The 12,425-nt window shown below is 57.4% G+C and overlaps 1 protein-coding gene across 1 annotated transcript; it reads left to right on the plus strand.

Moving 5' to 3' along the window:
• Nucleotides 1-2,299: 2,299 nt before the first annotated feature.
• Nucleotides 2,300-12,060, plus strand: Lrfn1 (leucine rich repeat and fibronectin type III domain containing 1; the record flags this gene model as incomplete). Its single annotated transcript, XM_005399787.2, is given in 4 exon segments — nt 2,300-2,332; nt 4,797-4,851; nt 5,259-6,698; nt 10,339-12,060. Coding segments are annotated over 2 exon segments (2,334 nt in total). The 3' UTR covers nt 11,267-12,060.
• Nucleotides 12,061-12,425: the final 365 nt, after the last annotated feature.

The following is a 12,425-nucleotide window of genomic DNA, read 5'->3' on the forward strand; positions in this document are numbered from 1 at the left end:
CGGCCCAGTGTGCCCGGCGCCGGCGTGCGCGGCGCCCCGCGAGTGTGGCCATCCGGGTGTGTGCGGGGTGCTGAGCCGCCCTGGTGTGTCCGGCCGTGCGTGTGTGCCCAGGAGCGGCTGCCCCTCCGGCGGTGTGTCTGGGGGGCTGTCGCGCGCCTCTCGGAGGGGCTGTGTGCAGGTGTGTGTGCGTGGGTTGTGTGCCCAGGTGCGGGTCCCCCAGCCGGCGTGTGCGCGCCGCTAGCTGCGTTGGATGTTTGTGTCCGGGTTGGATGTCCATCCGAGGGTCTGTGTAGCCGGGTGTGTTCGCTCCGGTGTCCATTTGTGTGTGTGTGTGTGTGTGTGTGTGTGTGTGTGTGTGTGTCTGCGGGTTGTATGTCTCCGAGGGTGTGTGTCTGTGAGTCCACATCAGGTTCCCTGCGGGGAGCTGAGACTCAGCGCCTGTGGGTCCAGGCCTCGGTGTGGGTTTGGGGGAGGGGAGTTCACTGCTCCCTTGGTCCGTGTCAACTGGGGGCGTTCTCGGCGGTCCTTGGGGGAGACGGCCATGTCTTCCCCTTTCCGGTGGCTAGGGGGGATGGGCAGCCTGGAGGTGGACAGATGGAGGGATGAGAGGCCGAGGGATGGACAGATGGGCCCTGGGGTGGGGGTGGGGGGCGAAGACCTGGCCCTTTCTCACCCACCCCACCCTAACTCCCCACCGGCCAGATATCGGCAGATGGGGCCAGAGTTGCCTGTGTCCCAATGGCCAGGCTTGGGGACCTCTGGGGTTGCTGGTGGGGGGATCTCCTTGGAACCTTGCTTTGGGACTCAGCCCCCCTAACCCTCTGAGATTCCACCTGATGAACTCTGACCTCTGGCTCTGGCTCCAGCCCCTGATTTGGGGGAAGGGGATCATAATGTGCTGGGAAAGCTGGGAGGATTTGTGTGGCCTGGAAGTAGGTGGGGCAAGGTGCCTTAGCGCCGGCAGGAATGTGTGTCCATGACTGTGAGTGAGTGTGACTCTGGGCCTGTCTGTTGACTGTGCTGCTGTGGTTCAGTATTGTGTCTGCATTTATAAGTGTGTAAATCCCTCACGGGACTGTTGTGTATGTGGCACTTACTAGTGAACGTCTTGTGTCTGCAAAGGTAGATCTTTGTGTGTGTTTGTCCCAGGGTTTCGGAGCTTTGTGAATGTCTGTGTGTGCTTGTGGTTCTGTGTACGTGTGTGTAGCAGGTAGTGTATGCATGTGTGCATTATCTTGGTGTGGGAATGTATCAGCTTTATGACTGCAGCATGGAATGTGAAGTTGCATGAGTGTGTTTGGGCATGTAAGAAGGTGCACCTGTGTATTGTTGACTGTGAAGGTGTGTATCTGTTTCATGTGTGTGTTCCAGCGTGTTGGTGAGTGTGCAAGGTATATCTGTTCTAGGTGCAGCTACCTGGTTGTCTGTTAGGGGGCACCTGGGTTTCTCTGTTGTGTCTGTGCATCTGTAAGTGTGCATGTGTAAGAGAATGTCAGTGTTGCACATTGTACACAGGTGTGTCAAACTGGAGGGTGTGTGTGTGTGTGTGTCTATGTGGTGCGTCCATTTTTGCCTCAGTGTTGGACTCTGGGAGCAGGGTTACGTGTCTTCAAGCATGTGCAGGCCATGTGTGTCTGTGCCCCTGGTACAAGCTGACCCCACTCTGGGCCAGTGGGATTGAGGCTCTGGTATGCCAGGTCCAGGGACCCAGGCACTAGGCCATGTGTCCACGGAGGGCAGGAGCACTCCAATCTTGCTGGTGTGTCCCTGGGAATCCTGATGCAGAACCGTGGGCCATAGCTCTGTGGGTTGGACGTGTCCACACATGTTAAGATTGGGTGCGATGGGAACCTCTGGCCCTTCCCCACCTCCTGGTGTCACTCAGCCTTGGAAGTTGGGGGCTGGGATGCAAACTCTGAGGTTCTAAGGAATTGGTGTCTGGTCCAAACTCCTGTGTCTGAGAGGGAGGAGCCTGGGAACTTAGAATCCTGAGTTTGAGGGAGGAGAGGACCAATCCCAGACTCTGGGGTCTTGAGGGAGGACAGAAGAGGGGGCTGGGGGGTGTTGGCCCCTGAGAGTCCAGATGACCAAAGGCCAGTCTTGGATTCCTGGGTTTTGAACGGTGGGTCAGTTTCCAGAGCTGACTTCTGGGTCCCTCTGAGACTGTGCAGAGCCTGCAGTAAGGGGGCTGACAGTGATCATTGCAGGGACTTCCTAGGTTCACATGGTCTCCCAGGCAGCCCTTGAGGCTCAGAAAGGAGCCAGAGGATGCTAACAGGGTGCTTTTGTTCCTTTGCAGGTACTGGCCCGGGCCCTGACTCCCTGAAGAGAGGTGAGTGGTACCCTCAGGCTGGGAGGAGAGATGTCGGGTAATGGGGCTAGTTTTGAGCCAGCTGGGACCTAGATGTTTCTGAGCAGGGACCCCAGTGCTGGGTACAACAGTGTCTAGTGGGGCAGGTGCCTCCTCACTTCCAGGTTAGGTGAAGGAGGGGTGACCAACCCAGGGGCATCCTAGGTGGGTGAGGGCTTAAGGTGCCCAGAAGGCTCTGGGGCACAGGTAGGGTCTCAGGCCAGGATATGGCATCCTCTCTCAGGACGCATAAAGGGGTTGGGAAAAAGGGGTTCCCTCATGATGTCAGTGAAAGGTACAAGAGAATTTCAAACTCTGAGTGAGAAAGTTGAATGGTGATGGGGTGTGACTGTGCTTGTATGGGGGAAGACCCAACAATCTGACCTGCTGAGGCTGAGAGAGAGCCTTAATTATAATAGGCCAGGCATGGGGGCTCATGCCTGTAATCCTAGTACTCTGGGAGGCTGAGGCAGGAGGAATACAAGTTTGAACCTAGACTGAACAACTTAGTGAGACATGGTCTAAAAATTAAAAAGTAAAAAGGACTGGGATATAGCTCAGCGCAAAGGCATTGGGTTCAGTCCTCAGCTCAGCAAAATGAGGATGATGGTGATAGCAGTAACTAACATTTATGTAGGGTCTCCTTTGTCATGAGTTATGCTAAGCCTGCTACAAAATATTAATGAATCCTTACAGTAACCCTATGAGGTAGGTCCTATCATTATCCCCCTTTCACAGATGAACACACTGAGGTACAGAGGAGTCACTTAAGTCGCATAGCAAAGGCTTGGAATGTGAACCCACAGATTCCCATGGAGTTCGGGTTCTGGCCTGTAGGGTGCAGGGGCTCTCAATAATATTAGCTGTCTTCCTTGCTGTTATTATTCCCTTAACTTGAGTTTCACTCCGGCTGCAGGAGGTGAGCTCTACGCTTGTTTCACAGATTGGGGTTTGGAGCCCCAGAGACCCTACAGTCAAGCAGGGCTGAGCTGAAGCTCCCAGCCAGGGCGTCCCTCCCGGGCAGGGGTTTCAGTCATACAGCACAGTGTTCGAGGGGGACTGGTGCACAGAGACGGGGACACCCCGCTCCTGCCCCGGTTTCTCCCTCCGGGTCTTCCTCCCTCTTTGTCTCCTCTAGTTTGTGTCTCTTTAACATTCCTTCCTTCCCGCTGTCTCTGTCTGTCTCTGTCTCTATCTCTCTCTCCAGCTCTCTTTTCTGTGGGTCTTTTTCATTCTCAATGTTTTCTGTCTCCTTCCCTTACCGTTGCCCCATTTCTTCAGTTTTAAAATTTGTATTTTATTGCAGTGCTGGGGATGGGACCCAGGGCCTCGCTCATGCCAGGCAAGTGCTCTGCCACGGAGCCACACCCCTAGCCGTCCTTTCCCTCTCTTTCTCAGCCTCTTGCTGTCAGTCTGTCCCCTTCCTGTTTGCCTCTCCCTGTCTCTCTTTACCTCTCCCTGACTTTCCTAGTCCCACTCCCCCTTCCATGGGCAGAAAGATCAAGGTCCCATACGGTCCCTGCCACATACACACATTCCTGGGAGGTGTCAGCAGAGGTTGGGGTCCAGGGCAGGGTGGGATGGAAACCATTTTAGGGTTGCCCCCTTCCCATCCATTCCTCTTCACCCCCCACCCCGCCCACCCTGTGTTGTGATGGGAGCTGACAGGTCGTGGGCTGCAGCCGCTGCAGGGGAATCCCCGCCGGAAGGTTTTGCCTGGAGCATAGGCATAGTGTGAGTGTGTGTACGTGTGTAGGCACAGATGGGGCCTTGTGTGTCCCCACGGATGTGAGCACCAAAGTTGGCCCTGCTACAGAGCTTAGCTGAGCCCAGGATAAAGCCACACTCAGAGAAGGACTCTGAGTAACCTGGCTGGGATGGGAGACTCCAGTGCCTTTTCTCAGCCCCTCCCAGCTCCACATTCTCCCTGCCAAAGGTGGAAAGGGCCACCTTAACATTTACTGAGGGCTTACTGTATACCAGGCCCTGTGTTCAGGGTCTCCCATGTGTGAGTTTACTGCAGATGGTATACATCATCTCAATTCACAAATCAAGGGCTGGGGATCTAGCTCAGTGGTGCAGTGCCTGCCTGGCAAGCACAAAGTCATGAGTTCGATTCTCGGTACCAAAAAAAAAAAAGTCCTAATTTGCAAATCAAGGAATGACAGCCTGAATGGAGGAAATCATTGGTGTGGGGTCACAGGACTAACAAATGGGGAGCCAGGACTTGAGTCTGAATCTGTTTGAGTGCAAAGCTCTTGCTCTTTATAATAGGGCCCAGTTCTATACCTGGTACATATTAGGCACTTGAAGGTGACGACAATGATGGTGATGAATGCTTGGATGTATTAAGCCCATTTTATGTGGTAGGCAGCGTTCTAAATCAGTCATGTTCATTAATCCACCCAGTCCTTGTAGAAGTAAGACTTATATCTCCTTTTTACAGATGAAGAAACCGAGATTCAGAGAGGTTCAGACACTTGCCCGAGGTTACACAGCTAGTAAGTGTCACAGCTTGGATGGGAATTGCGAGTATGCCCTTGACATCTCTAGCCTGAAGTCACAGTCAACTGCGATCTCAAAATATTTGGTGGATAGTGAAGGGCCCAGGCTGGGCCAGGTGGCACCTTTTTTATTTTGAGATCATGAGAGGTCTAGAAGCTCCCAGCAAAGGGGCAGAGGTGGGGGTAGAGCACTCAAGGGAGCGGTGGTGGCACTTTAGCACCCCGCATGGAAATATAGTCATCTGTTAATATGGAATGCATGCTGCCCCATGTCAAGTCCTGTCACTGTCCCATAGGTCTAAGCGTTTGGGGGAAGGGATGAGGTCTGACTCTTAGCAGGGCGTCCCAGGGCCGCCGGGTGGCGACTGAGCTATGTGCTTGGGTAACAGTCTCTGTCCCTGCAGGTCTCACTGCCCAATCCTGCCTTCCCACTGCACCATGGCTCCGGGCCCCTTTGCTTCGGCGCTCCTCTCGCCGCCACCTGCTGCCCTGCCCTTCCTGCTGCTGCTCTGGGCCGGGGCATCTCGCGGCCAGCCGTGTCCCGGCCGCTGCATCTGCCAGAACGTGGCGCCCACGCTGACCATGCTGTGCGCCAAGACCGGCTTGCTGTTCGTGCCACCCGCCATCGACAGGCGCGTGGTGGAGCTGCGGCTCACCGACAACTTCATCGCGGCCGTGCGCCGCCGCGACTTTGCCAACATGACCAGCCTGGTGCATCTCACCCTCTCCCGGAACACCATCGGCCAGGTGGCGGCCGGCGCCTTCGCAGACCTCCGCGCCCTCCGTGCCCTGCACCTGGACAGCAACCGTCTGGCCGAGGTGCGCGGTGACCAGCTCCGCGGCCTGGGCAACCTTCGCCACCTTATCCTTGGCAACAACCAGATCCGCAAGGTGGAGCCGGCCGCCTTCGACGCCTTCCTGTCCACTGTGGAGGACCTGGATCTATCCTACAACAACCTGGAGGCCCTGCCGTGGGAGGCGGTGGGCCAGATGGTGAACCTCAACACGCTCACGCTGGACCACAATCTCATCGACCACATCGCCGAGGGGACCTTTGTGCAGCTGCACAAGCTGGTACGGCTGGACATGACCTCCAACCGCCTGCACAAACTCCCGCCGGACGGGCTGTTCCTGAGGTCCCAGGGCGGGGGACCCAAGCCGCCCACACCGCTGACCGTCAGCTTTGGTGGGAACCCGCTGCACTGCAACTGTGAGCTGCTCTGGCTGCGGCGGCTGACCCGGGAGGACGACCTGGAGACCTGCGCCACCCCGGAGCACCTCACTGACCGCTACTTCTGGTCCATCCCCGAGGAGGAGTTCCTGTGTGAACCCCCGCTGATCACGCGGCAGGCTGGGGCCCGGGCCCTGGTGGTAGAGGGCCAAGCGGTCAGCCTGCGCTGCCGGGCGGTGGGGGACCCTGAGCCCGTGGTGCACTGGGTGGCGCCTGATGGGCGACTGCTGGGGAACTCCAGCCGGACCCGGGTCCGGGGGGATGGGACGCTGGATGTGACCATCACCACCTTGCGGGACAGTGGCACGTTCACTTGTATTGCCTCCAATGCGGCGGGGGAAGCCACGGCGCCCGTGGAGGTGTGCGTGGTACCTTTGCCACTGATGGCGCCCCCGCCGGCTGCCCCACCGCCTCTCATTGAGCCCGGCTCCTCTGACATCGCCACACCAGGCAGACCCGGTGCCAATGATTCCACTGCTGAGCGCAGGCTGGTAGCGGCGGAGCTCACCTCGAGTTCGGTGCTTATCCGCTGGCCCGCCCAGAGGCCGGTGCCTGGCATCCGCATGTACCAGGTCCAGTATAACAGCTCGGCGGATGACTCCCTCGTCTACAGGTGCGTGTGGGTGCTGCGGCCCCAGGACCTCCTCCCAAATCCAGCCCCCCGCTCCCACCTGCCCCAGGCCTTCTTGGCCTTCTTGCTCAGCTGGGGTTCGGAATGCTCTTCCCAACTTGTCCCGGGCCCTCATTGGCCCTTCCTCCTCTGTCCTCTATTTCTGTCTTTCTGTCTCTATTTCCTTGCACTTAGCAAATAGTTGTTGAGCACCTACATGAGCAGCCCAGGGTTGAGCACTGGAGTAATCGCAGTGAAGCAGCACAGGGTGGTTGGCTGTTTAGGGCCAGATCTAAGGGATGTCACGGTCAGTATCACTGCTGGCCACAGCGGTCTGATCATGCACCTCATCAGTGAAGTGTTCAGAGCACAGCACATGCGTATATTTACAATTATATTTCTATTTACTAATCATATACCAGTACTACTATACCAACACATTGAGTACTTTAGAAGACCAGAAAACAAAACCATATGAGGAAAATATAAATTATTTCTACCCTCTGTTAGGTGAGAAGCCGCTGCCCCGATGGGAACAGATCTGTATGGTTTAGACAGACGTGGGAGTTACTGTCTCCCTTCATCTTTGGGATTCTGTTTCTACCTTTTTTCCCTCTTGCCCCTCTTGGGCACTGAGCCCCTGCTCTGTGCTAGAACCTGAGCTGGGTGCCGGGAGCCCAGGGAGGGCAGGGCAGCAGGTCCCTGCCTGCAGCTCATGGAACATAGAGAACCACTGCCTTGGCCCTGTGGTGTCTCCATCTCAGTGGTTTCCAGTGCAGCTCTTGGCCACAGAGCTGGTACACAGTGGGCATGGCACACAGTTGCGCTTGATAAGTGGCTGTTGACTTTGGTTCTGTCCTTGTCTCTGCCTTCCTCAGGCACACTGAAGAGCACCTTGCTGAATGCCCCACTTGGTGTCTGAGTTCACTTGGGGAGGCCAGAGGCATTCTCCCACCTGTGGGAGCCCTAGCTCTTGGGTGCAGACAGCCTGCCTCTTGGCCTCCATCTCTACCTTTCCCATTATTTTCGTGGTTGCAGGCCTGGAGGCGTCCTTCCATTGTTGGTTGAATGAATAAATGCCTTCCCTATGGTTCTGTTTTCCTCTTTTTCTTTTGAGACAGGGTCTTCCTATGTGGTTCAGGCTGGCCTTGAACTCATTCTATAGCCCATGCTGGCCCCGAACTCACAGGAATCATCCTGCCTCAGCCTCTTGAGCGCTGGGATTACAGAGTATGCCACCACATCCAGCTATTGTTTTCCTTGTTTTGATTTGGGCCACAAAACACTGAGTAAATACTGACTGTGTGTCAGATCCTGTGTTGGGTCCTGGGCCTACTAAGATAGAGCGGCCAGGTCTAATCTTACAAACAGCAGGCAAACAAGTGAACCAATCAGAAAGCTTCCTGAGATGCCCTCAAGGTGGCTACTTCATTCCCCCAGCTCTTTCCCATTTCACAGATGGAGAAACTAAGTCTCAGTGGGGATGTCACTTGCTCATGGTCACATGGAAAGTAGCAGAGCTGTTCTTTTTATGCAGAAGACACTCTTACTGAATGCCTACTGTTTGCCAGGCAGGGATGGAGGGGAGATGATAACATGTGTCTGTATATAACTCAGTTTCGTGACTCTCCACCTCTCTGTTTCTCTCTTTCCTTCTTTCTGACCCATGGCCCCGACAAGATGGGGTAGGGGACAGTTCACAGGCTCCCAGACCCTGCACATGCAGCTGTCGATGGCCCCTGTCATAGCTGAGCAACAGATTCCGGGACCTTCCTTTTCTCTTAGGGCCACAGTTCTAGTCCTCCATCCCCATTGCAGATGCTGTGCTATGGCACTGCAGGAGTTAACTTCCTCACTGCTGCCATGGGCGGAGGTGACATCCAACCAGAAGCCTGCTCAGCTGCTTGCTCTGGTCTTGCAGCCAATTAGAGACACATGGGCTCCAGCTTTCTTAAGGAGCCAGTCTCTGTCCTTGAAAAAGGGGAGCCCCTAGCAACTAGTTATTTTGGGGCAAAGAGCAAGGGACTCCAAGGCTCTCAGAGAGAGGACGGGAAGAGGAAGCCAGGGAGGGGCCCAGGAGGGTGTCAGTGGTCTAAGAAAAGTCAGAATGAGGTAGAAGGGGAGAGTGGGTGAGTCTTTGCGGGAGCTGTATTGAAACCTTTGCTTGGAGGGTACTCTTAGTAGTGGGGCACCCTCCTGGGGGCAGGATGCCCGAGGTGGGGCTTGAGGACCCAAAGGTGGCCCAGCTGGAGGGCAAGGTGGGGCTTCCACAAGAGGTAAGAGGGCTGTAGAGATGGGGCATGGCCTTTCAGAGGGGTGGAGCTTGTTCTGCATGGTCCCAGGCTGAGGAAGGGGCGGTCCTTGTCCCCGGTGAGCCACTAAGAGGCTTCGCAGGAGAGGAGGCTTGTGAGGGTGGGTGTTGGCATTGTAAATCCATGTGCACTTGGCAGGCCTGGGCTCACTGAGGCTGTACTTGGCCAACAGGGTGGAGGGAATGTGCTTCACAGCAGAGGGCCAAGGCCTGAAGGTGTGGCCCTCCAGGGGGAGAAGGGTGGGTCTCACAGATGAGGGAGAGTGTGCTTGGCAGGAGGGGGAGCCACAGCAAGGGTTCCTGGCTGACATTAGATGGGACAGAAGCTAATGGTGATATTAAATGCTGGACTTTGGGTCTGTTAATGCATTCATTCCTCACTCCATCTCTATGATATGGGAGTTATTATCCTCATTTGGGGAAAATGTTGCACAGAGAGGTTAAGAAAATTGCCTAAGCTCACAGAGCTAGCAAGGGGCAGAGAAGAGGTTCTAACCCAGGCAGTCTGGCTTCCAGACTTGGTTGGTGTCACTGAATCCCCACAGTGTTCCTCATTCGATGGCAGGGCCCTCAGCAAGAGAGGACCATGTGTGCCTGGCTACGTTTGACTCAGCTGTGGATGTAACTCTAGGGGTGTGGCTTGGGGACTTCAGGTGGTTCAGGGCTAGGTACGAGAAGGCTGTACATGGGCCTGAGCACACAGCAGAACCATCCTATTTGGCCTTTGTTGGTGTGACTGGGGAGCCGCACAGCAGTAAAAACGGTAGTTTGTAGCAGTGGTCCCAAGAGTGGGTAGCTGAGGGGCTCAGAAGTTGTGCCAGAAGCTACGTGTTTTACCCAAAGGTGGGGCACACAGATATGAGGGAGAGACCTGCCTCTGCTTTCCCACTGATTTCGCCTCCACCTGAGTGGGGTGTGCAGATAAGGGGGAGTGGCCAGAACCGTCAGTTCCCAATATGGTAAATACACGCAGATGAGGGAGCTTGAATGGCAGTTGTCCTAACAGGAGGGAGACACTCTAAGAAGGCGCGTGCCTTGAGGCCGGGTGGTGAACCCTATAAAGCACTTCTCCCAGGCAGGCGCCAGGATGTGTCCATGGGGGAAGATGGGTGATGAGACAGCCAGGTGGGCCCAAGGGCGTCTGAGGGCAGGGCCTGCAGTTAAGAGGCATGGCCTGTGTGGGTCCTGAGAGGGTGAGAGTATGTCCCTGGAGAATGGCTGCTGCTGTCTCAGTGGGGGTGGGGAGGGGGTGAGGTACCCTGAGTACTTTTCCATCCCCTCTGTTCACCATCGGTGGGGGCCTCACTGCTCTGATCCTGCCCCTTTCTACAGGATGATCCCGTCCACCAGTCAGACCTTCCTGGTGAATGATCTGGCAGCAGGCCGCGCCTATGACTTGTGCGTTTTGGCAGTCTACGACGACGGGGCCACCGCCCTGCCGGCTACGAGAGTGGTGGGCTGCGTGCAATTCACCACTGCTGGGGATCCTGCGCCTTGCCGTCCGCTGAGGGCCCATTTCTTGGGCGGCACCATGATCATCGCCATCGGGGGCGTCATTGTCGCCTCGGTCCTCGTTTTCATCGTTCTGCTCATGATTCGCTACAAGGTGTACGGCGATGGGGACAGCCGCCGTGGCAAGGGCACCTCCAGGTCTCCCCCGCGGGTCAGCCACGTGTGCTCGCAGACGAATGGCGCCGGTGCGCAGCCGGCTGCCCCGCCAACGCAGGACCGCTACGAGGCGCTGCGCGAGGTGGCACCGGGGCGCGAGGTGACCATGCCAGCTGCTGCTGCCGCCTCCGTCGAGGCCAAGGCCAAGGCCACCGCGGCCGAGGCAACTTCCATGGAACCGGAGGTGGTCCTGGGACGCTCGCTGGGCGGCTCAGCCACCTCGCTGTGCCTGCTGCCCTCCGAGGAAACTTCTGGGGAGGAGTCTCAGGCCGGGACAGGGCCTCGGAGGAGCCGTTCTGGGGCCCTGGGGCCGCCAGTTTCAGCGCCCCCGACTCTAGCTCTAGTTCCTGGGGGAGCCTCGGCCCGCCCCAGGCCGCAGCAGCGCTACTCCTTCGACGGGGACTACGGGGCCCTCTTCCAGAGCCACAGCTACCCGCGCCGCGCCCGGCGGACAAAGCGCCACCGGTCCACGCCACACCTGGACGGGGCCGGAGGGGGCGCGGCCGGGGAGGATGGAGACCTGGGGCTGGGCTCAGCCAGGGCGCGCCTGGCCTTTACCAGCACCGAGTGGATGCTGGAGAGTACCGTGTGAGCGGTGGGCGGGCGCCGGGATGCCTGGGGACCAACGCCCAGCTGTCCGGACGCCGGGTGGACCAGGGGAGCGCAGAGCGGGGCGCCTGCACGGGCGCCTGCACCGCGGACTGGAGCGAACGCCCCGGCTCCTCCGGGAGGGGCGGGGCCTCCCCGGCCGAGGCTCGAGGCCACGCCCCCTCAGGGCTCGGGTGGGGCCGCCCCCGCCCCGCCCCCGTCCCTCCCCCCGCGCGCTCGCGTACCTCGCTGGAGCCGGTGCCTTACACAGCGAAGCGCGGGGAGGGGCAGGGCCCCCCGACACTGCAGCACTGAGACACGAGCCCCCTCCCCCAGCCCGGGACCCGGGGCAGGGGCGAGGGGCGCATTTCTTGTATCTGGCTGGACTAGATCCTATTCTGTCCCGCGGCGGCCTCCAAAGCCCCACCTCACCCCACTCACCTCCCCGGTCCCGTCGGGTCTGGCTTGGGAGCCTCTCTTTCCCCCTGTCTGTCTCTGTCTGGCCCTCCGTCGTCTGTCTTACGTCTCCGTCCTGCCCTACTTGTCTCTCTTTTCTGTGTCCCGTTGTCTGCTCTCCCTGTGCCCTCCCGGTTCGACCCAGTCTTCCCGTCTTTCCAGATCTCCGCTCTCCCGGGCAGGTCCCACAGGAAGGACCAGACTCTCCCCTATGCCTTCCTCGTACCCTCAATGAATCCCACATGAACAAAATCCGAAACCAAATCCCCCTCCCTACCGGAGCTGGGACCCTCCGCCGCAGCAGAATTAAACTTTTTTCTGTGTCCGAGGCCGCTCTGCTGACCTGTGTGCGTGTCTGTGTGTCTTGCGGGGGGCGGGGGGGACTGAGATTGCAGCACAGGAGACCCAGGTCAGACTGAAGGAGGATGACTAACCGCCGGGAGGCTGGCAGACAGGTTGCTCCTGGGTTCCTACAGACGTGGAGTGGGGGATAATAAAAATAAACGAATAATTATAGCTATCACAGGTGCCTACTATGTGCTAAGCACTTAAGTCATTTAGGCCTTGCAAGAACCCTATGACATGGGTAGTGTTATCCCATTTTACAGGTGAGGAAAGTGAGGTCTACAAAAGTTAAATAATTTGTCCATGATAAGATAAGCAGAAAGTGGAAAAGTTGGGATTTAAAAGGGCAGGCAGAGCTGGGC

This window comes from Chinchilla lanigera, unplaced genomic scaffold (genome assembly GCF_000276665.1).
Source record: "Chinchilla lanigera isolate Chin_1 unplaced genomic scaffold, ChiLan1.0 scaffold00067, whole genome shotgun sequence".
Lineage (NCBI taxonomy): Eukaryota > Metazoa > Chordata > Mammalia > Rodentia > Chinchillidae > Chinchilla > Chinchilla lanigera.